The sequence below is a fragment of the Mastacembelus armatus genome, chromosome 24 (genome assembly GCF_900324485.2).
Source record: "Mastacembelus armatus chromosome 24, fMasArm1.2, whole genome shotgun sequence".
In the NCBI taxonomy this organism is placed as follows: domain Eukaryota; kingdom Metazoa; phylum Chordata; class Actinopteri; order Synbranchiformes; family Mastacembelidae; genus Mastacembelus; species Mastacembelus armatus.
In genome coordinates, this window is record NC_046656.1 from 11,808,318 (window position 1) to 11,835,419 (window position 27,102).

General features: G+C 39.2%; 1 protein-coding gene across 4 annotated transcripts in view; it reads left to right on the forward strand.

The window, feature by feature from the left end:
- The window catches only part of nbas (NBAS subunit of NRZ tethering complex), a 146,092-nt gene that overhangs the window by 92,640 nt on the left and 26,350 nt on the right, over positions 1-27,102 (forward strand). For all 4 annotated transcript variants that reach the window (XM_026319344.2, XM_026319342.2, XM_026319345.2 and 1 more), the window contains exons 46-50: positions 369-593; positions 4,304-4,506; positions 7,106-7,195; positions 7,432-7,615; positions 25,783-25,922. In XM_026319344.2, coding sequence (XP_026175129.1) covers positions 369-593; positions 4,304-4,506; positions 7,106-7,195; positions 7,432-7,615; positions 25,783-25,922 — 842 coding nt within the window. The remainder of the gene's footprint in view (positions 1-368; positions 594-4,303; positions 4,507-7,105; positions 7,196-7,431; positions 7,616-25,782; positions 25,923-27,102) is intronic.

A 27,102-nucleotide genomic window follows, 5' to 3' on the forward strand; every position in this document is an offset into this window, starting at 1 on the left:
TACTACTTGCGCGAAGCTGTGCGCTTCTGTGATAAACCTCCTATGGCCAAAGGCCCTCTTTTTACTTTTGAATGGATTAACCTGCTCATACCAAATAGGATCAATTACACAAGGCTAGCAGCTGCAATCTCTCTCATGCTTCTCACACATACACACATGCCACTCAAGTTCCCGATGCTACTTTGGAGCAGATAGATTGGGTAATAGTTGCCCCTTCCTTAACATGTTGATTTTGAAATTAATATTCACAACCTGTGCACTTACCCTCCTTTCACTCAATCTGACCTCTTCACTTCCCAATTTGCACTTCTTACATGTTCTTTGAAGTCCTCATTCAATTTTGTCTGTCCATTGTTCTCCCCCTCCAGCTGAGCATCCAGGCAAGGTCAGAGGTGATAAAGCGAGCCACCAAATCCCTGCGCCAGCTGGGTGAGAAGAGCAGGAAGAGAGGAGGAGATTGTGGTTGGGAGCAGGACGGAATGGACCCAGCAGGGATGACTTTTGATGAGGCTCTAGCACACCTGCAGCAGTCGCAGGCCCACCTGGACACTCTGAACCATGCCTTCATTCTGTCGCTCAGAGATAGCATGCAGGTAGAGCTCATCTGGTCGACACTTCATTCTTTTTGTCTTTGAAGAGTGGGAAGTGCTCTCTTTGTAAATGTATGGTAAATGGTATTCTAATGTTTAAGGGTAATTGAGATTTTTCCCACTGTTTAGTTTATAGTGAGTGATCAGTTTCAGATTTGTAGACAGTTGATACTTTACATGACTTTATTCTGCTAAAAGTTACTTTATTAAACTGTGACATACAGCAACAAAGCGAGCGTCAGTGATCATACAGAGGGACATCATTTGGTGTTTGGTGTTAATTTACAATAAATTCTTTAAAACTCTATAGAATTACTGATTCATACATACACACACACACACACACACAGAGTAATTCTCAAATCCTATTCCTTTGCCTGTTCATTGGGTCACCTTTAGTTGGACATGCAGATTTTGTGTATATGGGACTCATCTGGGCATACAGTATGTATATGTGATTTTGGGTGTTGAATATTTCTGGAGTCGTTCTGCTCGGGTAAGCTCTTCACAGCCTCACTGGGTCCAGTCAAGGATATATTAATGTAAATCTACTGGCTGCTGCTTCAAATGAGCCCAGCCGTATGGCCGTATATACAGTATGTACACCGAGCTGTATCTCATTAAGCAAAGTCACACTGACTTACCCCACAGTCACCTCTCTGATTCCATGTGTGTAAGTGTATACACAAAATGGAGGTGGGGGCATAGAGAGGTGAGGTTATGAGTTGGCAGGTCGAGTGTTGACACACATAAAAATTTGTCATTTGTGACCCCTCACACTGTGCAAGTTAATAATGCGTATCTCCGGTTTTATCTGTGTTTAAAACCATACACCCTTTTTAATAGAAAGGAAGATACAAGCATTACATAGCAGAACTGCAGGTTACTGGTTCTCTCTCTCTCTCTCTCTCTCTCTCTCTCTCTCTTCTCTCTCTCTCACACACACACTAATATCTCCAGTGTAAGTTCTATCTTCTGCTGGCACGATTGTGTGATTGTATCTTTGGAAATAGATAAAAATCATATAGACAAAAAGGATATAAGACCCAGAAAAGGGCAGATAGGTAGAGAAAGATAGACACAAGGAGCCCTGTAGGCTCTGTTAGGGTATACTGTTGTCATTTATCAAGTGTACGTGACCATCTGCTGGGAATAATAGTGGATTGTAGAAGAATCTACCGCCGGCGCCTTGGCCTGCCATGAGGACTGCAAATTGCACTTTGCAGATATTTTATATGGTATAATGTTATAGTGTTTTTGAAAGCATGGGCCGGTATCCATTCCTGCAAAGAATAGTGGTATGAATATCAGTCTGTAGAACTAGATTACAGCCTCCCTGTGTTCCTTTGATATTATGAATGAAATATGGGGTATGAAAACAGTTTCCATCATAATTAGGCTTTGTCATAGTATGCAATTTTAATATCATTAAAACATATCATTTTCACCCATTATCATTCCATCCAACAAAATTCATCACTCTTGGCTGGGCGCAGCGAACAAAGCTACCTGAGTTTTGTTTCCCCTTCCTACCCATGAATAAAAATATCATTTATCATAATATGTGACATCCACCTTTAATGTTAATGAATAGAATATAAATATCACATATCAGTATCCTGTGTATGAATATTACTAAACAAGAGCAGTGACAAGTGGCACTCTGTGCTTGACTTACTGCCTTTTCTCACAGGGAGCGAATCGACATAAGCACTCTCCCATCACCTTCAACAGAATACTTCATATACTCTCTCATAAGCCTGTTTGAGATCTAACAAAGACAGTTCTGGGCAGATTACCAAATGTCAAATACAGAGTTTTAGGTTTATTTCTTAAAGCCTGCCATACTGAAAAACCTGAGACATCAAAATGATATACAGTTGCAATCAATATTATTCAACTCCCACTGCTAATTAGGGTTATTGGTAAAATGTACAAACTAGCAGCCGTTTGCAATAAACAAATTAAACAAGAACAGCTGAAATAGCTCAACACAACTATTATTACAAATGGTTTCTCCAAATTCAATACAATATGCCACTTTTAATGACTACTATAGTCTCAAAGTTATTCAAGCCCTTCATGACAGTATCTTTAATACTTAGTAGAGCACCATTTTGCTTTTATGACCTGCTGCAAACCTAATGCATAGCCAGACACTAGCTTCTGGCAGCATTCCTGAGGAATCTTAACCCATTCCCCATGGGAAAAGGCTTCCACTTCACTAATATTCTTGGAACTGCATTTTTCAAATCCCACCAGAGATTTTCAATGGGGTTTAAGTCAGGGGTCACTCTACTATCTTCCAGGACTTCTTTGTGAAACCAAGCCTTGGTGGACTTTGAGGATACCTCTGAACCATAGGTCCAAAAAGTTCTAGTTTTAAGTCGCTCCACAGAACAGAATCCCAAAACCTTTTTGGCTTATTTATACAGTTTTGAGCAAATTGGAGACGACTTTTCTTGTGCTTTTGGGTCAGTAGTGGTTGTACGTCTTGGAGTTCTGACATGGAGCCCTTCAATGTTTAGCATGTGCGTTATTGTGAAAACTGAAGCCTCAGTGCCTGCTGCCTGCAAGTCTTGCTGCAGGTCTTTTGCAGTCAGTCGAGGGTTTTTGACCACCGGCCTCCTGTTTGGTCACACCTGATTTTCAAATGTGTGCTCTTATGATGAATTCTATTCAGGGGGTTGAAACATTTTGAGACTGCAGTAGTTATTGAAAGTAGAATTTAGTGTTGAAATGTAATAAAATCCTTGTAATATTAGTTTAATTATTTAAACTGTTCCGGTGTAATTTGTTAACTGGAAACACCTGAATTTGTTTAAATTTTGCCAATAAATCTAAAATATAATAAAATAAATAATAAAATAATTTTGAATGCAACTGCATAACACTGTGACATCTATCCTTATTTCTTGTCTGCACAATACTAACATTACTGTGTATCCAGCTTCCTTAAAACTTCTGTCACACTGCTGGTTTTCACTTCTCTGACTAGAGTAGTCTGTTTTTATTTATCCACTTACCCTAGAGTTACCTCTATCAACCAACCTTGGCCTGACTAATTTTAATCTTAATTTATGCTGACAAGATTTTTAAGATAAGGAAACATTGTGTATAATACTTTACAGTTTCTGTTGTCCTAAATATTCATACAGTACATCTTAAGTGCACACATGGACTGAGAGACATACAGACAAACAATACTATTTTCAGGTTGAGATTCAGCCATTTTTATTGGAAGTGAGGAAAAACAAGCAAAGAAGAGCAGGACAGCAGAGAGGGGTGAGCAGGTCTGGGCCAGTGCTGCCCTCTGGGTTAATACCTGTAGAGAACCAAGCACTTAAAACAAACTTAATTCACTGAACTCTGAACTTCCTTCACCACATCATACTTCTTTCACTCTGCCTTTTGTTTTTTCTTTAGTTCCTGTTCTTCTGCTGTTTCTTCCACTTTCCTACTTGCCTTCCTCTTCTGGCATCTTACATTTTTATATGTGCGTCTATCTCTAGTTGTCTTTTCTAAATACAGTATGTTTCAACTTTTCCTTTTTACTAAGGCCATTGTGAATTAGTCTATCACTTTCTACCTTACCATATTTCTTTCTTTTCCTACCATGTAATATTTTTTTCCTGTCAGGTCAGATATTGTACAGTATGCAAGCACTACAATACCATACATCGTCTCTCATGTTTTTTGTTCCTCTATTCCAGGAACAGCTGCAGGGTTACAGTCAACTTTATGATTTGTCCCGATCCGAGAGGTCAAAAATACATCAGCTTGCAGTCACCATGGCAACAGATGGGCAGCCTCTGGAGCACATTGGGAAGCTTCTGCGTGTGGCCGTCGGACCACTGGACCTGTCTGTAAAAACTGTGCTTCATGATGCAGTGGAAGGCGTGGTGGCCACACTCAGGTATGCACTGTATTTCTTAGATGCTTGTGTGCTTTAACTATCAAGCTTGCAGCCTGGAGAAAATTAGTTTAGCTTAGCATAGAAACTGCTAGCCTGACTTTCCCTAAGTTAAATAAACATATTGGCACCTCTGGAGCTCAGTTTTTCATTTTTCAAATAAATAGTAGTTTAACCCCAATCTTCCATATTTGAATAAACCTTATATTAAAAATACTACCCAGGCATCATGGACCACAAAAAAAAAAAAAAAAAAAAGCTACTGGACCAAACTATTCACCATCAGCTAGCTGAAATCATAACGTCTCCTTCTGCGCCACTTTCAATTCTACTCCTGCCTCACCAACTAGTGTTTATTTTTGTGGAAACCACTGCTGTTTTTGCTGAATTATAAATCATAGATGATGTTGCACACTGGTAAGCCCCCTATAAGCCTGAGTTGTTCAGAAATCAGTTCATAATAGGGCAGCATTGAGAAAATTACACTGCTATAGGCCTGTGCACTGTGTGCTACCAGAGATGCCACCTGCTGTGACAAATAAAACAAAGGCATGATAATCCGACTCTCCGGTTAGTGCCAGTACATGCAATTCCCTTTCTTTCATCTATTTTACATACTCTATCATTTTTACACCTTTTTTTATATACTGTACCTGCCATATGTAACAAATGTATTTTCAAAACATGTCAGATAAGAGGTATATCCACTTGAAAAGCAGACCCTATGATGTATATTCTAACTATGAAAGGCCACCAGAACACACCACCTACTACCTGATCCCTGCTGGTTGGTATCTGAAAATATAATGTATATTACTTCACTTTGGGCTCAGCATATTGCTGGGAAAACACTGTCAGAACAAATGCCCGAAGTATTGAACTGGATCTACAGTCGCTGTCTGTGGGAGTTGATCTTGCAGCATTTTATTTCATTCTCGCATTCAAAAGGAACAGAGAGATAATTCACCATGACGTGTGCAGAGCTGCTACTATATATTGTTGGACTATGGGACACGATTATATTAGCAATTAGCAAGTTGCTTTAGCATATGCGTAGGTTTAGATCAAAGGCTTATTTTTTAGTGTAGGATTGTTTCTATTTGCCCTTTATAAGCCCTAAGAACTTCGTGTGCTAAACTTGCCGGACCAATGAGCATGGTTTTACTGACGGGGCCAGATATCATCAGACTATCTGATTGGTTTGATAAATGAGGGCCAATCGCCTTGATTATAATCCTGCCTCATTTCCTGCTTCTTTATGGCTGCTCAATGGTGCATGGTGCAGATAGATGGCACCTGCATTCACAACACACACACACACACACCAGAAAATGTTTGTACACATGCTCAGACACAAGCATATTTGCAGTTGAGTAGACATGTGCCTCTATGCCTGAAGTACACTCACACACACACACATTATTTTCTGCATGCACACACTCATATCTCTTTCTCTAATTTATTATCTTCTTATAATTAATGCAGCCTGATACAGCTGTTCCCCTCCAGATCTCACTCGGCTCCCACATCAACACACTTGCATGCACACAAACAGTCTGTGTCCATGTTTTGTGCATACACAGCCTTACAGTATGTGTTCTCTTGAATGTGTCACACTCAAGACGTTGTTCTTGCATATGAATATCCCTTTACGTATTCAGTTAGTGTGTGTGTGTGTGTGTGTGTCTGTCTGTCTGTCTGTGTGTCTGCGAATGAGAGTTAGTGTGTGTTGTTGCAGGGCTTTCTCAAAGCATTGTGTTTGGCAGGTATAAATGAGCCCATCTTGTTTTTGGCTTTCTCAAAGCATCCAGTCTGGTGCGGCAGGCATACCTGACTAATGGCCATCTTTTGTATCTGTCATAACTATTGTGTGTTTGTGTGCCTTTGAAGAGCAAATGTAAGTGGTAAAATGCAATAAAGAAAATGCTGCTTCATCTCTTTACCTTTTGCTAGATAATTTGTATGTTCTGTGCGTGTGTGTGTGTGTGTGTTTGTATGTACAGATAAGTTGATTCAGGGGAAATCACCCTTTTTCCTACCCTTTCTGTCTTTGTGAAAAATGACCATCCTCTTGCAACATAGACTATACAGACACACACTGCACCAGAACCTACAGGCACACCGGGAAATACACTAATGATGCTGCAGAAAGATCACATATTACCCTTTTTAGTGCACTCACTATTATGTGCCATTAAATTTAATCTCACTTACACCTTATTTGAAAAGAAAAAGCTGTTTTATTAATGTTTAAATGAATGATTCAATTACTGTATATTCTGTGGAACTTCCCCAACACGCTCACAGAACTTGTGAGCTTTGTAACATCGGAATTGGGTTTAAATGTTTTTCTGTTGCTTCATGTCTCTAGGACTTTAAATAATTTCATGATGGTTAATTTTTACAAAAGCTGCATTCGCCACAAACATTTAATTGCTGGCAGACACATTTTTTTAACTAACACGGTCCCTGAGACGAAAGGCTTTTGATTTTTTTTTTTTTCATCTCTCAGTTGTTGTCCCTTGACACAGTGGTAATTTGAAGTCTTATCTTAATTAGTGTATTATGTAAGATGATTGTAGTGATGTGGTTTGTTTTTCAGGGGCGACCCCGATGCCCTAACAAATTACCCACAGTCCCTCAGGGTCCTGGAGGCCATGGTGACTGCTGTGCACAACAGTGTCCAGAATGGGTAGGTTATCTGTATCTACTCACACATATACAAACCATAAACACACTTACAACCTTTCTCTTGAGGAAATGTGAAGCTGTCCTTAAACTAAATTTTTCTCATAGAGCATGATAATTTGGTTATTTGATCCCATGGACATACATTTGTTTTTAAATAACTGCTACAATTCTGCTGTCTCTTCATTTCTGCTTCACTCCACCTGTCTGAGTACTGTCCTTCTCGTCCCCCTCCCTCAGGGACAGATCAGTGACTTCTGATGACCTCCTGGCATGGCTGCGTCCATTCTGTGGTGACGCATCGCTACCGGTGCGGCCTCGGATCGATGTGCTGCAGATCCTGGAGAATAACTTCAGCCTCCGAGACAGCGATGTTCGTCTTCTGCTGCTCTACAGAACTCAGGCTGTTCTCAAAAACAAAGAGGTACCATGCACAGATGCTCTCACACATAACACACGTACATGTAGGTGTGACTCACCAGCCCCTCGGTAACAGAGCAAATTTAAGAGCCGTTGCGTATACATTAGTAGAAATGGAGGCTACAGATGTCTGGATGTTTTTGTTTCCTTTTCTCCAAGGTCGTAACATCAAACACTGGGACATAAATTTTAACAGTGGTACTAGAAGTTGATGAGGGCAGAGATGAAATAAATGGAAAGAAGAGGGAAGGGTGAAGATGCTAAGTATATGGAGAAATCACTCATTCCATCAAGTCATGTGAATGTTTGACATCCCTATTATGTATGTATTATGGGTTTTGTTCGATTAAAAAAAAAAAAATGGTGTATCGCTTTAGGGATATGTACAATGTAGTTAATGTCAGTTTATAACTGTTGGTACTAAAGCTGATGAGCTTAAATCATAAATGTCTGACCCATGAGTTTACCAGCGGCTTAGATCCTTATAAAAGCAATTAAAATAATTCCTCAGAAAAGGATTCAGTCCTTTTTATGATTGTTTATAAAAAGATTATTTCAGTTGTCTCAGTTGTCAAAGACCTCTGCAAAAACATTTGTATATTTATAGTACCAGTAAAGAATAAACAGATATGTGATCTTAGAAAGTCTGATTCAAGATGTCAGTCATGAATCTAAATTTCAGTAAAACTATATATGTGCTGTATTTCACAACAAATCTGAAGCCTCCAAAATGTTTTTTTTTTTTTTTCATGTTTAGTTGGAGAGGCTGTATATAATGTCACTGTTTTGTGCATTATAATTACACCTAACAAGAAAATCAAAAAAAGAAAAAAGCTGCATGAGATCATTTCACACTATCAGTGGAAAGAGAACATCATTATATATCGTTATATTGTATTTAAGGAAACAGGTGTTGAAAAAACATAGTTCCAGTAAGACATGAGTACTTAGGGAAGTTATTGACAACTGTATTTTGACAATGAATATCTGGCTCCCTTTAGTTTTACTAAACATTTATTTAAATATAAACAATGATATACCAAAGTATAAATATATAATGTAAGTATATGTTTGCATGTGTGGCTGTGCTTACCCCCCTGCTCCCTCCATGGTGTAACCTGCTATTGAGTGGCTAGTCATTAAGTTTCCTGACTGACTAATTAATGGCCCTAGCTGGTTAATTAATGTGTAAATGTATGCGCACAGCCGTGGGCCATTGTCGGCGCAGGTAGACAGGTGTGTGGGTCCGGACTGTTTAACTAATTGGGTGCACTCTCGACATTTGGCAGGCTCAGACGAAACACACACAAAAGCAGGCGCACACGTGCTCTTAAGGGAGTGTGTATCCAAGGGATCAGTTAATTAATCTTGTAAAAGAAGTCTTGCTGTAAGAGCGAGACTCATTTCAAATGAAGTGCCACTTTCTCTTGTCTCTCCCTAAGGCAACCAAAAGGCATTTGAATGTGTGAGCAGGGTTTCTTTTTTTTTTTTTTTTTTATAACCCAAATGTCTCATTTAAATTTGATTAGTAAAAATTTTGTTATTTGGAAAGATTCATACCCACATCTGTACTGACACACAAAAACAAACCAATGCACAAGCACGTTCACATGCACTGGCTCTTTTATTTATTATATTTGGCCTCCTAATTGGAGCAGCACTTCATTGTTTCCGCTGGCTGTTGCTCGGCTAAAAGCAGTGGCACAGTAATCATGTTGGCGAGGCTGACACCACCTGTGAGCAGAGCTGGCCCTGCTGGCAGCATGTTTGTGCCCTGAGGCCATGCCAAAGACGTACTGTAGCAGTGCCTCTGTCTGACATGATCATGTCGGCTTACAGACAGAAAGAGGAAAAGGAGCAGAGGGAAGAGGGAAAACGGTTGGTATTGTTTTCCCCCTAACTAATCAGCACAACTCACTTCTAGCTATGTCCCACGGGCTCCCCAAGACACACACATATACACACACACACTATATCAGTGTTTCACTGCATGCTGAACCCTCCTGTGCAGGACACATTCATATGCACACACACACACACGGGCTGCCTGCTGTGATTTCCATGACAACAGTGCTGTCCAAGCCACAGTTTGTGTTGAAACTGGTATCAGTAATATGTTTAAGTTGGAGTTTCTCTCATCTTTCCTCCTGTTTGTTGTTCTGACAACGGTTTCTGATTAGCACTGATGCCTGCAATCAAAGGCAGCTGCAAAATAGCTATATTCACTCACACACATACATGCGGACATACACACACACACACACACACACACACACATTGTGTACACACACACCAGCTGTACACAAGTTTCCGTGCATTAAGATGCTTTAACAGACACGTATGTACAGAAATACTGTATATAGCCAGTCTCCGTGTGTCTTTACTCAGAGATGTAATTGATTAACAAGACAAAAGGGAAAATTTCTTTGATCTTAGAAATTAATTCTCACCTCGTCCATCCTTGATTTTTTTTTTTTTCTGTCTCTGATGTGCAAAGTGTATAACTCCATTTCGCATTCCTCTGTGGCTCTTTTCCTCAATATCGACAGTATTGAAAAACCATTTATGACTCAAATGAGGAAAGAAAAACTTATTTCACAGAGCTTAAACTACATTAATTTATATTTTTATTGCAAATTAAGTGAAAGAAAGCCAGCATAAACATTAACATTATTTTTTATTTTTAAAGATTCAGTTTGTGAATAAGCACAAAACAAAATTGAGAGAAAAATGAAGGTTTTTAGTTGATCATGTAATTGCTGTCATTTAGGCCTTTTAATATGCTACAAATTGCCTTGTTTTTTTTGGCTCTAATAAATTTGTGACAGTTATGCTAGGCCTTCTTTATATTTTCTTCTCTTAAAACCAAGCAACAGATTGATGTAGAAATATGGATGTGGATCAAGTGGACAAAAACACCATATAATTACTTGTGGGTTCGGAAAAACGAATTATGAATACCAACTCAGATTTGTGGTGAGAAATAGTAATGTCACAGATAGGAATGGAAATATATGTCAGGGTGGGGTTGATCTGCTGTGACATGTGCTATTACTGCTGTATCTAAATTTATGTGCACAGCCAAAATAACCTGACCATGACTTGAACCTCCTTAACAGAATTAAGCTTTTTTTTCCAGTTGATAACTCAGCTGTGTGTCTCTGCTCAGATGCATTTAAAGAAATAGTTCAGCATTCATCAAATCAGCTCAGACATAAATAGTTTTTCATTTATCAGCCAACTTCATACAAAGTGCAGTGAAGGGAACCAAACCTAAATCTAATCAGCAGCTCTGGTTTGACCTGCACACAGTTTGTCCTGGTACTTTGCAGCACCTTGGAGAAGCTGCAGCAGTTGTAGATTCAGGTTGTCCCAGTGTCTCTGTCTCTTCATTTGATCCCAAACTGACTCCACGCTGCCCGGTTCTGGGCTCTGTGTGGGTCAGACCGTCTGCTGTAGGACTCCTGGTTCTTCTTGCCCCTGAAAATAGTTTGTGAACTGTAATGGGTACTTTATGGGCTTGTTGTTCTGCACAGTGGGATTTACAACGAATCTGGGATCAATCAGACACCTGATGGTGTGTGATAAAAATCAAAAACATGTAATCTACCTAAAACGTTTGCACAGTACTGTATAACTGTAGACACTAAGACACTAAACGGAGAGAAAAGGCTCGGCTTTGTCCTGGCTCTTACTTGTTTAAACTGTTTTCTATCTTAATCTGCCAGGCTAGCCGTTCCCCCGTCTGCTCCAGTAGCTTCATATTTACTGTATTAAATGGCAAACTATTTAATTGTTGAGCAACTTATAAACTGCAAAAGCTTAAAGGAGCCATTACAGCTTTGTCTAAAGGGTCACAGTTTGTGCAATATCTACTTTCTGTAAATAATGCACTACATTTGTTAGCTGTCCCTGTTTTCTGCTTGTTTTGTCTGATGAGCTGCCAACATGCTCTCAGATCTCTGACCACAGGGCATGAGGGTAAAGTCAAATCTGGGCCCATATTTATCAAACAGCTAAAAGTAAAATGACAAGAGTGTGACTTCTTTACTTTTACTCTTACTCACAAACATATGAATGAAGACTTGTTTGGACATAAATATTATCCACAATAATAATTATAATAATACATTAGCAAGATAATAATAGGGTATTTTTAGACTATCATTGCATTTGAACCACTTGCATTTTTCACTTGCATTTATTAGAGGTGTAAACAAACAGGAATAACTCTGCCATTGATTTGATTTGCTGTTGTAGTCTAAGCACCAACCACTTCTCAGTGTGCTTGATTTCTCTGATGTGCCTTGTCTACAAATAGCAGAATGTCTTGCGGCATTAAAACATAAATCTGTTTTTATGTCAGCCTATATCATATCATTTCATTCCCCACCTCCCCACACAACACAAATAAATTTAAATGTAATGTTTTTTTTTTTTAAATGTACAGTATGAAAGATTGGCTATTCCTTCATGTGATCAAACATGTGATCCTTAATTTAGCACCAAGGGAATCACTTGAATGTGTTCCGTGGATTATAAGTAGGGTGAGCCTCCTGAATAGATAGATCAATAACTACATTTGAATTCTGGGCACAGTTTCTGCGATTATCACAGATGATTTCGCTCAAATGTTGACTCCTCAGCTTTCTTTTTTTTTTTTTGTACTGCTTACAACCCAGTTGTAAAATCTTATTCACTTACTGTGTTATCTTTGAAAAATGCATGTTTTTCACAGTACATCAAGAAATCCTCAGATCCTAACATTGTTAGGATTTCAAACATCTTGTGGATGTTAGCTGTCCAAACCTCCTTGACCCTGTTCTTCCTGCATTTGAAGTCCTCATGTTTCTGTGTGTATGTCCTCTTCTATATACAGTGGCATTTTTGTATTATACACCAGACAGACAAACCAGACAAACACCCATGCATTTCAGCTTATGACGGCAGCAGGCGAACGCTATTATGATGAATGCTGTTTAGCCCGGTGGTGTCCAGACTGGGTCAGGCTGGGCCGTGTCAGTGGAAAGGCCACTGTATGATTCACAGCCACTGCCTCACATAGTCGCACACAAACACACACACCCAGTGATGATGGATCAGAGGGAAACCGAGAGAGAATTAGAGAGAGGAGGGAGATAATAATGGATCAGAGACATACAGAGAATGGAAGATTCAGCGATGATGTTGAATGGAAAAAAAAAAGAAAACAGGGCACTTATGTCTCCAACACATCATCCTTCTTCCCTCTCACAGCATCCCAACTCACTACTCAGACAGACACCTAAAAAGGGAGGTATTAATGAGCCCAATTGAAATGCTGACATTTAGGTAGAGAGGGAAGGGAGTTTGATGATGATATGGGAGGAGAGAAAGGGAGGGTGTGAGAGGTGAAGCCAGGGATAGATTTTGTGACTTCGTTTTGAATAATTAGTCGTAACAGCAGGGCATCCAAATGTCACCACTGTCAAGATTGGAGGGTTGTTTTGTTGGTGTGCATGTCTGTGCGTTTGGCCTTTATGTCACTAACAAAAATATACTTAGGATTATTTGTCCACTGCACTTCACCAAGGAGGAAGACACATCTGAAAGCAAATGTATGTGTATACTGCATGGGTGTGTACATATTGTAAATGCTTATGAATGTAATGCCCTCTCTGTTGTAACCCTGATAATCCAATGGCAGTGCTGGGATTAATGCCCAACACACACAAAGTAAAGGAAGGTTACCACAGTCACCGCGTGAAGGTCTTCATACCTGCATTCATTTTAAAGTGTAGGAGAGCACAGTGGAAGGTTGCAGGGAAATCACCTACATGTGCATGTGCATGAAAAGCCATCATTCAAGCTCATCAACAGTGATCACTGATTCATGCTACAAGCCCCATTCCTTGCTTTTGTCAGACTCATGGATCATTTGCTGTGACACTCTGTTTTGGTGCTGCGCTGTTTGGCCTTGCATTGCGGCAGCGTCTGTCTAATACCTGACACGCTGAGCTGAGCAGAGCAGAGCAGGCCGGGTAGATGCACCCATTCAGCTTCTTGTCTGTAGCTACACAGCGTTCAGATCCTGTTACCCACCCTTACCCGACTTCTCTTGAGGCACATCTTCATTTGACTCTTGTATTCTTATGTCCACACTGTAATCCCTTTATTTTTGAATGGCTAACCAGTTTTAAGGCCATGTAGGTTTTCTGAAACCAACATTCTTGGATTTTTTTTTTTTTTCCTCTTTGTCACTTTCTTGTCTCCCTCTTAGTCTGTCAGTTTCTCAAGCCACCTTTATTTTTCTTCTGTATAAAGAGGAGTCATTTTTATATGCACCATTTAAGCAGAGAATTATTGAATTCCAAAATTCCTGGACACATTGTAATAGACTGGAGATATAACATTTGCATTGGCATGCAGTCCACATACGCCCATATTTGATGTATATACTGTAGTTTTTTACATCAGGCATGAAAAGATGAAGAACATTGGTAATATTTCAAATGTTTGAGTTTTCAGGCATTTATGAATTTGTAAGCCTGTATATATTGTATGTTTATGCTTTTGTGCATTTTACCATTTGCCATACTGTAACCACTCCATCTGCTTTATATTTAAATATTAAGCCCATCGTTTAAAGTATGCCATTATCAGCGCCAAGATGAGCTTCAGCCTTGACCCATATCCAAGACAGACTGCGGAGACTAAATGAGGACAAAAAGAACTGCACAGATGGATGGAGCAGTGTTTTGTTGTAACTAGAGTATTTGTTTGATATGACAGCAGTACAAACAGAAACACAAGTGGAAGTGTTGTTAGTTGACAGAACTATGTGTTTTGTTGCAGATGATCATTGCCATTAGGCCCCTGTGGTGCGCACACTCACACTCACATATGCCATATTGTCAAATTTGGAAAGCTGAAAAGAGATTGAGATAAAAAAAAAAGTGTACTTCAGGAGTCGCCACACTAGGGAATCTGTGGGGGGGTGTGACGGACCTTTCCGGAGGTGAAGGCTAGGTCGAGTGGAGAAACTGGACAGAGAAGTTAAGAAAGATTTGCCTGATGAAAGTGAATGAGGCTGAACTAGGGGGAGAGGGTTATAGAAGAACAGAAGAGCAGAGTCTCTTTCCAAGTAGATGAATAATAAATGTGATGGGGCTGAAGAAGCTATCTTATGGCCACACTGTAATGCAACAGGTCAGGGGCCATTGTCGTGATAGCTGAGGCCCAGCTATAATTCCACTTGTTTTGGCAGCTTTTATCTATCCCCCCCTTGGCTGCTTGCAAAAACTTTATTTATGCTCCTGTTTTTAACTCGGAGCCAGGAGAGTAAAGCACAACACTTTGTCATCTTGCTGGGATCGCTGATGATTCAGTCAAGAAATACCAGAAAGGAGGCATTGCAATAAAATAAACAAGAAAAAAAAAGAGGGGGATGTGGCAAGGGAGACAGACAAGAGGAGAAATAAGTAGAAAAGAGCCTGAGGACAGTTGATGTGATAGGAATGGGCAGCACAGAGCCAGATGAGAAGGAAGGAGAAAGATGGTAAAATCTAATATGAAGGAGGGGATTCATGCACTGTTATCTTTGCTGCTCTGCAGCAGCAGGTAAAGACTTTAACAGGAATGATTCAGTTCAAGCTTTATGTGTGTGTGCTCGTGTGTGTGTGTGTGTGCGTGTGTGTGTGTGTATGTGTAAACATCCCATCACATGTACAGTTGGTGTTTAAAGTGTATGTCATTTCAATTTTTTATATAAAGCTTATCTTAAGAAAATGCACATGTGCTTACATGTCTTTCCATGTCCTTTGTTGGGCATTAGTGCACATATATCACTATATTTAGTATCTTCTCTTTGTTCGTCTGCACACCTGGAATATCATACATGCTCTATACACATGCATGATTAAGGAGAGGTTTTCAGACGTTGGTGTAAAATTAAAATATAATCTAAAGGCTGCTCATGTGGGTGTGCCTAATACAAACAGGTGTGTCAAGATGGTTTCAAATCTACAAGCTTGTACTTTCTTCCTAACCTTGATCTACTCCTTCTGACTACTGCCCTCCTGTGTTTTGGCTTTTGAACTCCTCATCTTCCGCTTCTTCCTCTCTTGAGGCATGTACCATTTTGTATACTCAAATGTCGTGTTATACAACATGGACCTACCTCAGACAGGGAGAGTGCAAAAGTGACCAAAACAAATAGAGGAAGAGGTTAGAGAAGTCGTCATCGCACTCATCAGTCGACTCATGTTTGCGTGCACATGAGTGTGTATGCGTTTGTTTGTTCTCCATCAGAGCGTCTTTGTCTTTGTGTTTGTTTCCTCTACATGTTTCATGTGTTTCACTTTCAAGTCATAATAAACTCCCTAACCCATTACAGGCCCTGAGGCTTGGCCCTTTTAGTGTTTGCTTCTCTTTGCTCTAATTTCATCTGAAATGGTTCTCTCTTATCATCCCTGCTCACTTCCTCAACATTGCTCATTCTGTCCTTCGCTCCTTCCCCCGCCTCTTTCCCGCTTGTGAAGTGTATGACCTCTGCAACTTTATTCTGCCCGTCACTGGGGACATTAGCCAGGGCGGGTCAATGAATATTGATGAGCTCATTCAGAATGTGCTCAGTAAAGGCCAGGCACAGAGATCTCTGGATCCCACAGCTCCACTGGCACTCCCAGTCCAATACACGGACATGCCCCTTTTGCGTGTTCTCCCCCTTCTCCCTTCCCTTTCTCTCTCTCTCAGGTCAAGGACTGAGGTAATTGCCAAGTCACAGAGAAGATTATCAGGCAGATTTGTCAATGGATGCAAAGGTTCACTGGTGGTAACACTTCACACCAATTCAACTGCACATCTATGACTTAGCTCAAAAAGGTTAACAATTTTATGAGTTACATCTCCTTGACCAGACTGCTATGTACATTGCCTGTTATGCTATATGTGATTTCTTAGGACTAACAACATAGTAAGTTCAGATCAAAAAATTAAACATATGCATCTTAGCAAAGCAACCTCATAATCTAACCTGAGCCTCCTCCATGTTTCATAGTAGGTCTGACTCTCTAATGCTTAGGAGAGCATGAATAGCATTATGCCCAATGATCTTCTGAGTTTGTGGAATGTATGCAATTTAGTGGAGCTTTTGAAATGTGTTAAGTAAATTATTAAATTCTAATTTTATTACCCTGATTTTTAATATACCACAACTGAAGTACGTGTAAGTCCTACTTCATGAACTATTGTGTGGGCTTTGTTTTTAGCATGTACTGTTTTCCTGTTGCATTCCATTAAGATTACCTAAAGGCATGTTTTAGGTATAATGCTGTTTCTATGGCAACAGGTGTACAGGTAAAATAATAAGTTTAATATTTAAAAATAAAATTAATCATATAATTGGTCACCATGCTGACAGGAAGGAGAGTTTCCACCTTACTCCAAGGCTCTAGCTCCAGTGTTGCTGTTGTGGATGAGGAAAATAATAAAATCCAGGGTGAAAAAAAACATTTCTGTTGTTGGACTGACAACCATATTATACCATCAAGAAATTTACAACATATTGTGACAGTCTTTTTGTAAAAACTCCTTTCAACGGTACCTAGACAAGGAGATGGGTAATTGCCATTTTAATTTAGCAAACTGACACCATTAAATGATGTAGTTGACTCTGGAGCATTTTCCAAACTATGATGTTTAATAAAAAAAAAAAGCAATCTTCCATTTATCCTGCTCATTTGATAGAAAGGTGGAATTGATAGCACTCACCATCCTGATGGCAGTGGTAATAAGATGTGACGAGTGAGAGGGAGAGAGCTGTCAACACAGACAGCGATAGTAGCATTGATCATTAACCTGTCTAACCACAGTATTACACACAGAAGTGATGATTATTCACCACATACTTTAACAAGGCAGGCACGGCGTCACCTCTTATCCGCTGTGAAGATATATGTTCTCTAGGTTTGCATGTGTGAACCATGATGTAATGACCAGTGAGTTTAATGGGGCTTTTGTTAGGTTTATTCTAAGTTGTACTGACTGTATGATTTAGTATTGTGTACCTGTGCCCTGTGTACGATCCTTTTCCATTACTTAGATGTTTCATATCAATTCTGTTCCATTACTGGGTTATTTTGATGCAATCAATACTTGAGGCTTGAGTGAACATTCCCATAGGCAACCAGTTTTCATATAAATGTACTCTCAAATTACATTTGTGGTGGTTAAACTGTGTAGTTGAAATGTTTTGTAATATATAGCATACAGGATAGGGATGGTTATCTGGCTTTATAATGTGAGGCCAAAGGTCTGTGTGTGAAATATTTCAGCAGCCACTGGATGAATTGCCATTAAATTCGATACAGATATTCATGGTCCCCAGAGGTTAAATTGAATGACTTTTCTCCACCATCACGAGATGAAATGTGCATGTTTATGTGAAATGGCGTGTACATGAATGGGTTGTCTACCCCCCCCCCCTCGTATCTGGCCTATATTCTAGCAGCATGAGCCATGGGTAGTCCAAGATAAAGGGTTTTTTTTTTTTTTCTTTTTTCAGGCAGACAGAAAGACTGAGCTGTGACTGTGTACCCCTTTCTAAAATGAACCTGATGAGAGTTATTGATGTTCAAAGTTCAAGTGGTAATTATTAAACTTTAAACACCCTACAACTTAGTGCCTGACCAGCAGCACTGATTGTTGTCTCATAAGTGCTGTGAGTTACTCCTCAGACATGCCCTGGTGATTGTGAGTGATTGGGCTCTTTGTTCTCAACATTTCCAGACTAGAAATTACTCAGGTTGTCTGTTTTTTTAAACCAACATCTTGTTTTGATTAATTACAGCAAAGCATAAATGTGATGCATAAGACTGACAGATCAATCGCCATTATCTTCAGAGCTGTGTCTGATTCACTTTGATAGGTTGCCGTCTTGATTATAATCGGTTTAGTTACCAAGTGACAGTTGGCAATCATTGCTGCTTGAACTAGTCACTATTTGGTTCACTTAGATTGTATGTCAGGAAATTACTCTTCTGATGATAGCAGAGGCAGTCAATAATTTAATGGAAGTCAGCTACATACGTACAAACAACTACATAAAATCCTAGACATTGTATAATGTATTGTGCCGAAGGACTATTTACTCCCCACAGCACTTTGCAGTGTCTGTATAAGTCAAAATTAAGTTTTGAAGAAGGATCCCTACTACCTATTAAAAAGCAACATCAACCATTCTAAGGATATTCTCTTAAATTATTGATCAAACACTTGGAATTTACAAATCTTAACATCATCACATGCATTCTGTTGAAACACCATGAGGTTGTCAACAGCTCCAAACAGCATGAGATTTGAATTCTGGTGGAAATGTTTGAAGTGTCTCTTCAAGTCGAAACTAATGATGTTAAAGCAATAATGGATGCGAATTTGTGTGATCATTAGTTTCTGTGAAAGCTTTGGGTTGTTATTGCAAGTTTAACATTGTATTGATTGTAATTAATCTCAAAGATGGTTTCATTTGCATGTAAAATTGTCAGACTAAAGAAATCATTTTAAACCAAAACAAAAAATGTCTCTATATAGGTCATTCTAATCCCTTCCTTATTTTCTCCCAAACCACCCACTGTTGCTATATGCTAAAGGCTCATGTGCCCTGTGGAAAACCTACAAGACCTTTTATGCATCCAGTGTTATTTGTAAATCTAAACACATTATTACCTGTTGTATATTAGTTACTGATGATTGAGCAGAAGAAACAGACCCTTAGCTTTTATTTCAAATCAATAAAAAGTGTCAGGGATGTTCTCTGTTAAAAACGAGTCCCTCATTTGCACAAACTGACTGATACTTTGATCCCAGTTTTCTGATTTAATATTTTGATTGGTTGATGCTGGGGCTCCTCAGGGCACAAACCAAATTGGTGATTGGAAAAACAAATGAGGAGCTGAAATACAAAATTTTATTAGTAACTCAAATAAGATATAGAAAGATTTATGAATAAAATTAAAAACTAGGCCCATGGAGTATATTTATTGCCATTTGAGCTTCAAAATCACTAGAATGCGGTATTGCATGTTTCCGAAACATTTGCCATACAACACAATAGACTGTTTGCTATGATAGGACAACAAAGGACAAACAATCAACCAGCCATTTCATCAAGTCTTGGTATGACACGCACAATGCTCCAATACAGGTTCATATTGTTTCAGCGATTATTACAGCCAGAGGAGCCGTTCAGCACCACGGACAGCATATCGCACCAAGTGACAGTGCTTTATGTGCTCAAAGCGATGAGGTGAAAACACCAGTGGTGTGTTGACAAACTGTAATAAATGTCCGTCACCACCGTTCTCCAGGTCGGTAATTACTCATTGCAGCTCTGCAGGGGGTTGACCTTGAAGATTCATGTTGCATTCTGTACCCTACACTCTCAGCATGGTGTTGACATTAAATGAAATCCCCATAGAAATCTCCACAATGGACAAAAATGTGGCATGTTTTTGATGCCGTCTCCTTATCCTTTTTCAATTCCATATTTACATGTGTGCTGATTTAACTTTGGCTTAGCTAAGTGACAACCCCAAGCAGATATGATACTATTGCTCAAAGGTTACTGTTTTAAATTTAGCAAAAGGTACTTTAAATATCAGCTTGAATGCCTAATTTTCTCTGTAAATTGGCACCATGTCTTTTGCTGGCAGTTGGATGGCAGTGGCATCTTTATTGACTTATTTTGACATATGGAGCAGAACTGATATAAGCAGGTGGTAGGACCCCTAATATGCATGCTGTTTTTAACTGTTGTCTACAAATAAAAATAAGTCTGTTTATGGCGTTCAGCCACTGGATACAAATGATAATGTTTACTCATGAAGATTTAGAGTAGCAGGGCATTCTTCCCTCACCCTGTGTTTGTCTAAAATTATCTACACTTTTACCTTGGAGTGTCACCTGTGTGTTGCAAGACCCCAGTAGAGCACTTTGATGTCAGAATATTTAGTGAGTGTTTATTCCTTTAGGAAAGATGGCGACATATGGAGGAAATTTTTTCACAGGAGCTTACTGAAGCTGTTTCAGTGGCATTCAGCTGATTGTTTTTGATGATGTGTGCACACCTGTGTTCCTGTTTGCATGGTCCTTATTATGTTTTGCTGTGTGTATTTATGTGTCTTCCTCTAAATGGAGTAAAAGAAATCTCATGTCTGGGACTCAGGAGGAATAGATGGCTCCACTTTGATCTGTCTAGCCCTCTCTCTTACACAAGCAAAAGAAAACACATCATCTGGACTTGTCTGCGGCAGTCTTTTATACTTCATCTCCATTTCTATCCTTTGTTGAACTGTTTGTGTGTGTGTGTGTGTGTATGTGTTTGTGTGTGTGCGTGCGTGCGTGCGTGTGCGCGCGTGTTCACCCACGTGCCTTCTGACAGTTTTGTGCTCTGCCTATCGATTTGCCCCAAAGCAGCTCCCATCTCTCGCAATCTCTCTCACACACACACACACACTCACACTCATGCACGTCGTCTCTTTTTTTTTTTTTCTCTCTCTCCCTGTTTTATTATCATATGCTGATAGCAGAGTTACATTGCATTGCAGTTTTTAATCAGTGGAGTGATGCCCTGCCTGACTACACAAGCATTTTTTGGGGGCAAACTACAACACAGTCTGTAATTGCAGCTAGTCCCAAAGTAATGTACATGAGATTGTGTTTATAAAACTTTTAGAAAACTTCTGTTGTGACAAAATATTATTTCAGCTTCTTAGTTTATGTTGAAGGAATGATACATTTATAATCAATAAAGATACTTCAATGGTGTGCATGCAATATTTCCTAGAGATGAGCCCAGTGCCAATGTGGTACAGTAACCCATATTCACCTTATACTGCTTTCTAAATCAATAAGGTGTCTTGAAATTTTGTAACACATCAATTTGTAAACAAATCAGCAATATCCTTTACACACATGCCTCATGATACACACAAATACCTGCGTCCACTAACTTTGTCACGTTTCCACTCTGTTGAAAAGACATTGTCAGAGAGCAGCAATGCAGCCACTGTTGTCATGTTTCATTTACCTCAGCCTCTGCCCGTCTGATTACTTTATTTCCATGCTTCCGTCTCACTTTACTTGTCCCAGTGTATCATTTTGCTAAAAGCATGGCTACTTCCAGTCACGGCAGGTGAGCATGTAGCATGTGGTCCGCATAATTTAACAGCACAAAGGTTTGTGCCAGTAGGAAGAAAAAAAAAAAAAAAAGATGGTGAGAGCTTGCAGCCTTTTGTTTGTGTGCTTTCATGCCTGTGTACATGTGCTGCTCTCTGTTGCACAGCGTTGTTTCCCGTCTGCGGTGTTGTTTGCTTATCCCTCAGTGGGCAGTAAACAATATGATATACTATATCAGTGTTTGCAACTGGCTTCCATAAATCACTGTGTTGACAGTATACTGCATATTGACAATAAGTGTGTGTGTGTGTGTGTCTGTGCTGGTACTTTTTCATTTGTACCTGTGTGCCCATGACTGCTACTTTTCTCTGCAAGTCGTCGTCATCAGACAATGCTGTGATCAACAGTGAAAATCATAACCTCCAGTCAAAATATTTTTTCTTTAAATTCCATTAATCACTTTTTTTGGTGCGTTCATTTAGTCTGGGGGAGCTCTCTGGTCTTGACATCATAATCTACCATGTGTGCAAATCAGAATCACCCAATGCAATCTCACAGTAATAAGAAAACAGCTGCATGAAGTTCTTCTGTTATCTCTGTCTCTTAAACTTGGGCTGATATTGATGCTCTAGTAAATAACTTTAATTTCCTCTGTACCTCCACCCTGGATAACATGGTCCGTATAAAATCCAGAATTAGAAACAATAACACTAAACCCCAAGTACACAATCAGCAGATGAAGCCATTTACTTCTTTACTTTATACTTAGTCCCCACTTTTGATCAGCTTCATTCATTTGTGTCTGGTGTTTTTCCACTAATAAAATTGATTTTGGTCCAACATTTCCACTCTTGTTTCCCCACACTGACATATCTAGCCCCAGTTATCCAACTTTCACCTCAGTTTCTGCTGACAAACTCATGGATATTTCTCTTCACATTAAACCGTCAACCAGTTCAGTTTGTATTTGAAGTTTAGGATAGGTTTGCCCTAAATTGACTCAGTATAGTGAAGAATAACTTTTCCTCTGCCTGCATACCTGACTCCTTGAAGATTGCCTGTGTCCAGCCTCTTCTCAACAAACCTAACCTTGTCTGGTTTCCAAGCTTCCATTTACTGACAAAATCTCAGAAAAGTCTGTCTCATTACAGCTTCTGGAAGCCCTGTCAGACAGTGCTCAGGTCAGTCAGGTTTTTGGCAAAATCACAGCCTTTCTCAGACTCACAAATTACCTCTTAATGAAGGCCAACGCTTGAGACTCCTCCATTCTCAGTTTGCTAGACTTATGTGCGCTTTTTGATACAGTGGATCACGTTTTTTAATTTGCCATTGTATGTTAAGCATATCTTCAAGGGTTTTATTCATTTAAAAAACAAAAAAAGAGCCTTCAAGTAGTGGAAGGTTCTAAAAACCACTGTATTTTTAGGTTCACTGATTAATATATCAGATTTATCAGCACTTCATTGCTAAGTATTATATTAGCTGACAGTCGTCCCTCCTTCCCTCCATCTTTTTCTTGCCCTGCTGCCCTCCTGCACATTGTTCCTTGTACAACACCACTGATGAAATGTTGATTTTAATCACTAGGTATAATTAATTACCATCCTTGCTTGTTAAGAAAATAAAAGCCTCACAGCCACAGTGTGGCGATTTAATTTGTGGTCTAATGTAGGTGTTTTGATGAATGTGTGCGGGTCTGTGAGAGGATGTGGAGACGAATGCGTTATGTGGATATGTCTGTGTATATTTGCAATTTGGAATGTTTTGTTCAAAGAACATGCAATCATAATATTATCAGGGGAATCCCAAGGTCTTGCATACCCTTAAATTTTCAAACATCTTGAATAAATATGCCAATAAAACTTATAAAATGATTCAGTAGCTAGAAAGTGTTCAGTACTCAGTATTCATAATGCAGTAAGGCAATAACAATGATGTACAGTCTTTGGGTTGCAGTTTACACTCAGTGATGGATTTGAGAGCCTTAGATTGCAGTGGGAGCTTTTTACAGGTAGTTAAGATTCCATTTTTGTTTCCCAAATGACCTCCATTTCCATAGGGTCCTGAGCTTCAGCTTTACTCATTTATTGCTCCGCCCCCCATCATAAGGCGCTTCACTGCAACACAAAATGGATCTGCTGTGCTGGCACATATTTAGCCTGTACTTTTACACATAAAATAGAGATTTATCATGACTAATGTCTGAGAGCTAGCAGGAATATCAAATGATTATTGAAGACATCTACTGATCTGGGTTCTGCTTTTAATAAACATCCATTGGGCCAGTTGTCCAGTAAGTAGCACATTTACTCAAACAAAGTAGGTTAATTGTTTATCAGTTTGTTTTGGCCATTACATAGAGAGATAATTAGGAAACATGATTAATATTTAAAGTCTTGGTTAACACATACGTATACTGTAATTTAGCATGTTAGCATGCTAATGTTTATTACCTTGCACTAAATGGCATTAACAATGTCGGCAGTATTCATCCTGTGAGGAACATGAAAAAACAATCGGAGCAATAGTTGTGATATTTTAGTCTGAATTCTTCCTACAACTGTGGTGCACTTTTATTAATGTGCATGTCTTCAATAGGGGTGTGGTAAATTCAACCATAGTTTGAGCAACCATCTCAAATAAATTGCTTTTTAGGAGTCATTGCTATAACTGTCCCAATGTGTGCAAGCAAAGTTTAGATTTCTACAATAGGACTGAAACATTGGCTATCGGGTGGATCTGTGGCTAACAAACTTTTTATGGCTTGTGGTAAAAACATGTTTGCACTTGAAGCTTATTTCAGCAATTGCCACAGAACCAGCAAATGGGTCTTTATTTGCTTTTGGCCATACAATGGACCTAGGCAGCATAAATCAGTTGCATAACTAATTTTGTTTATGTGACAGTGATACATTTATTATAATCTTTAATAAGAAATTTTACATCATGTACAAGAATTATTACAGTGGTCTTGAGTATCAGCTATTTTATGCAGTTTTGTATTGTAAAAACTTCAGATATGGGATGGGAAATTATTTTACTACCTTAAAATGCATTCCATTAAATTATTGTTAATGGGGAAGCTTCATTGGCTACTGTATGAGTACTTGAGTGCTGGATCATCACCACTGATGAAAATTATTATTATGTGAATCTGTACTAAATCTGGTTCATTATGAAACTGCCCTGTGATAGAAAATTTACTGGTTGATTCACAAGCAGTTCTTGGGATCTTAAAATGTTCACATTAAACTGTTTAGACCTTTATATTGCTGAAATATCCACGCATAATTATTTGAGTGCACCGCTGAAGCTGAGTCTACCGGTGATGTATGTGGTCTGTTGTGTGTGTGTCTGCATGTGTGACGGAGCCTGTCTGTGCAGCAGCCATGCTTTGGCAGGTTGCACTTTTTCCCTTTAGAAATCAGCTGCTCTCTGAACTGTTAAATCATACTAGAAGCCAACCTCTGAGAAGAAATTAATTACTTTCCCTCCGCCTTTTGATCGCATTTCTTCCACATTAACCTCATTCCTTTTCTCTGTTTTCTCACACTCTCCATCTCGATGTCTTTCTTTATCCTAATAGTACAATATAAGTTAAGCCACAAGTGACTTTTCTTAAGATTAACAGTAAAATGTATCATTACATGTTAAGTCTTGTTCTCTTCCTTTAGGGCTCCATTTAAAGTTTGAAGGCTTTGATACTTTGATTGTGACAGTTCAGTTCATTAAGGTCTTGCTCGGGCAGTACTCTACTGCAGTCATCAAGTTTGTTGAGAGGATGTTTCATTTGAAATCAATGGAGGCTGTTTTCCCGTTTCCATTACTTTTAGATGTAGCAAGATTTTAAGAGGCAAGTTGTTATTCAAGCCTGACTACCTTTCATTTACCTAATTTGTGCTTTATTCTCAGTGTCCTGCAGATCTAAAAATCAAAACCTTAATAAGCTGTTGCTTTTTAGTCAGAGGTTGATCTGTGTTACTCACCTGCCTGCTTCCTCTCCACCTTTTCTCTCAGGTCCAGATAGAAGACGTGGAAAACGAGGAGAAAAGATACGCCCTCTTCGTGGAGCTGCTCGACGCCGCTCAGAAGTGGGAGGATCTTCAGCTGCTCATGCTCCTTCTACAAGCGTGGCCACCCATGCTGAATAAGGAAGTGTAAGTCGAATGCTTTTTTTTAATGTATTCATTCTTTCAAGGTTACAGCAAAAGTTTCACATTTTTTGGAAATACACATATTTGCTTTTTTTGCCAGGAAAAGAAAATTGATACCACTGTCATACCATCTGTCCAGTAAACATGAAGTTGGAGTTGGCAGCTGGTTAGCTTTGCTTAGCATAAAGAGTAGAAGCAGGGGGAAATGCCTAGACTGACTCTGTCAGAAGGTAAATACTCAGCCTACCAACATCTCTAAAGTCTACTAATTGCCATATTTCTCAGTTGTTTCAAACAAAAGCTGAAGTACAAAAACAAGTTGTGTGTTTTCAGAAAGAGCCAGGCAAGCCCTTTCCCCCTTGTTTCCAGTTTTTGCTAAGCCAAATGAACAGACATGAGGGTGGTAGCAATATTTTCATCTAATTCTCAGTGAGTGTTGGTATTTCCTAAAACATTAAATTATTCCTGTAAGCACCCCTAGTACAATCATTTCACTTTTGTAATGTCTTCTCTCAGTGTGGGGTTCCCTCTCCACATCCTTAGTGAAGATTTAAAAATGGCTGCTTCACTAGTTCTGGTTAAAGCAGCTTCTTATCCAGCCTTAAGTGAAAGTGGTGGTGTTTTGGTTCATAACAGTCAAACTACACTAAGCTCTCAACAGTGTGTATAGAATAGTTAGTTACTGAAGTCAAGGACACATGAAGACATTGGCATTTTAATGGGGAACTTCTGTGCAACGTGTTCTCATTTTAATAAGAGCAGAAAAATAGAATAGTGTCTAATCTCTCATACTCCACATCGAGTTTTCAATTTGGAAATGAGAACAGGCAGCTTTGCAAAGCTTCAGGCTCTGGGCTTCTTGCACCAGCTGGTGTCTTACGAGCCTCAGCCAGTGTTGGCGGTATTATCCATAAGTGCCTAATGATGTGATTGCTCTCCTCCTCCACCGTTGTTCTCGATTAAAAGTGAGCGGTACTCTGAGGACCGCTGAGACAATACAGTGTTATGGGATCTAGAGTATATTCTTCCAACTCAATCAAAGCAGAGTGTGTTCCAAATTGTTCCAATAAGTTGTTTAAAGATCTTCGCCAGTAGTTGTTAGAAACACACAAGGATGGGCACACAGCTGTATATAGGTGACTTAGCTTTACAGACTGCAATGGTTTAGTTGGTTTGTTGATGA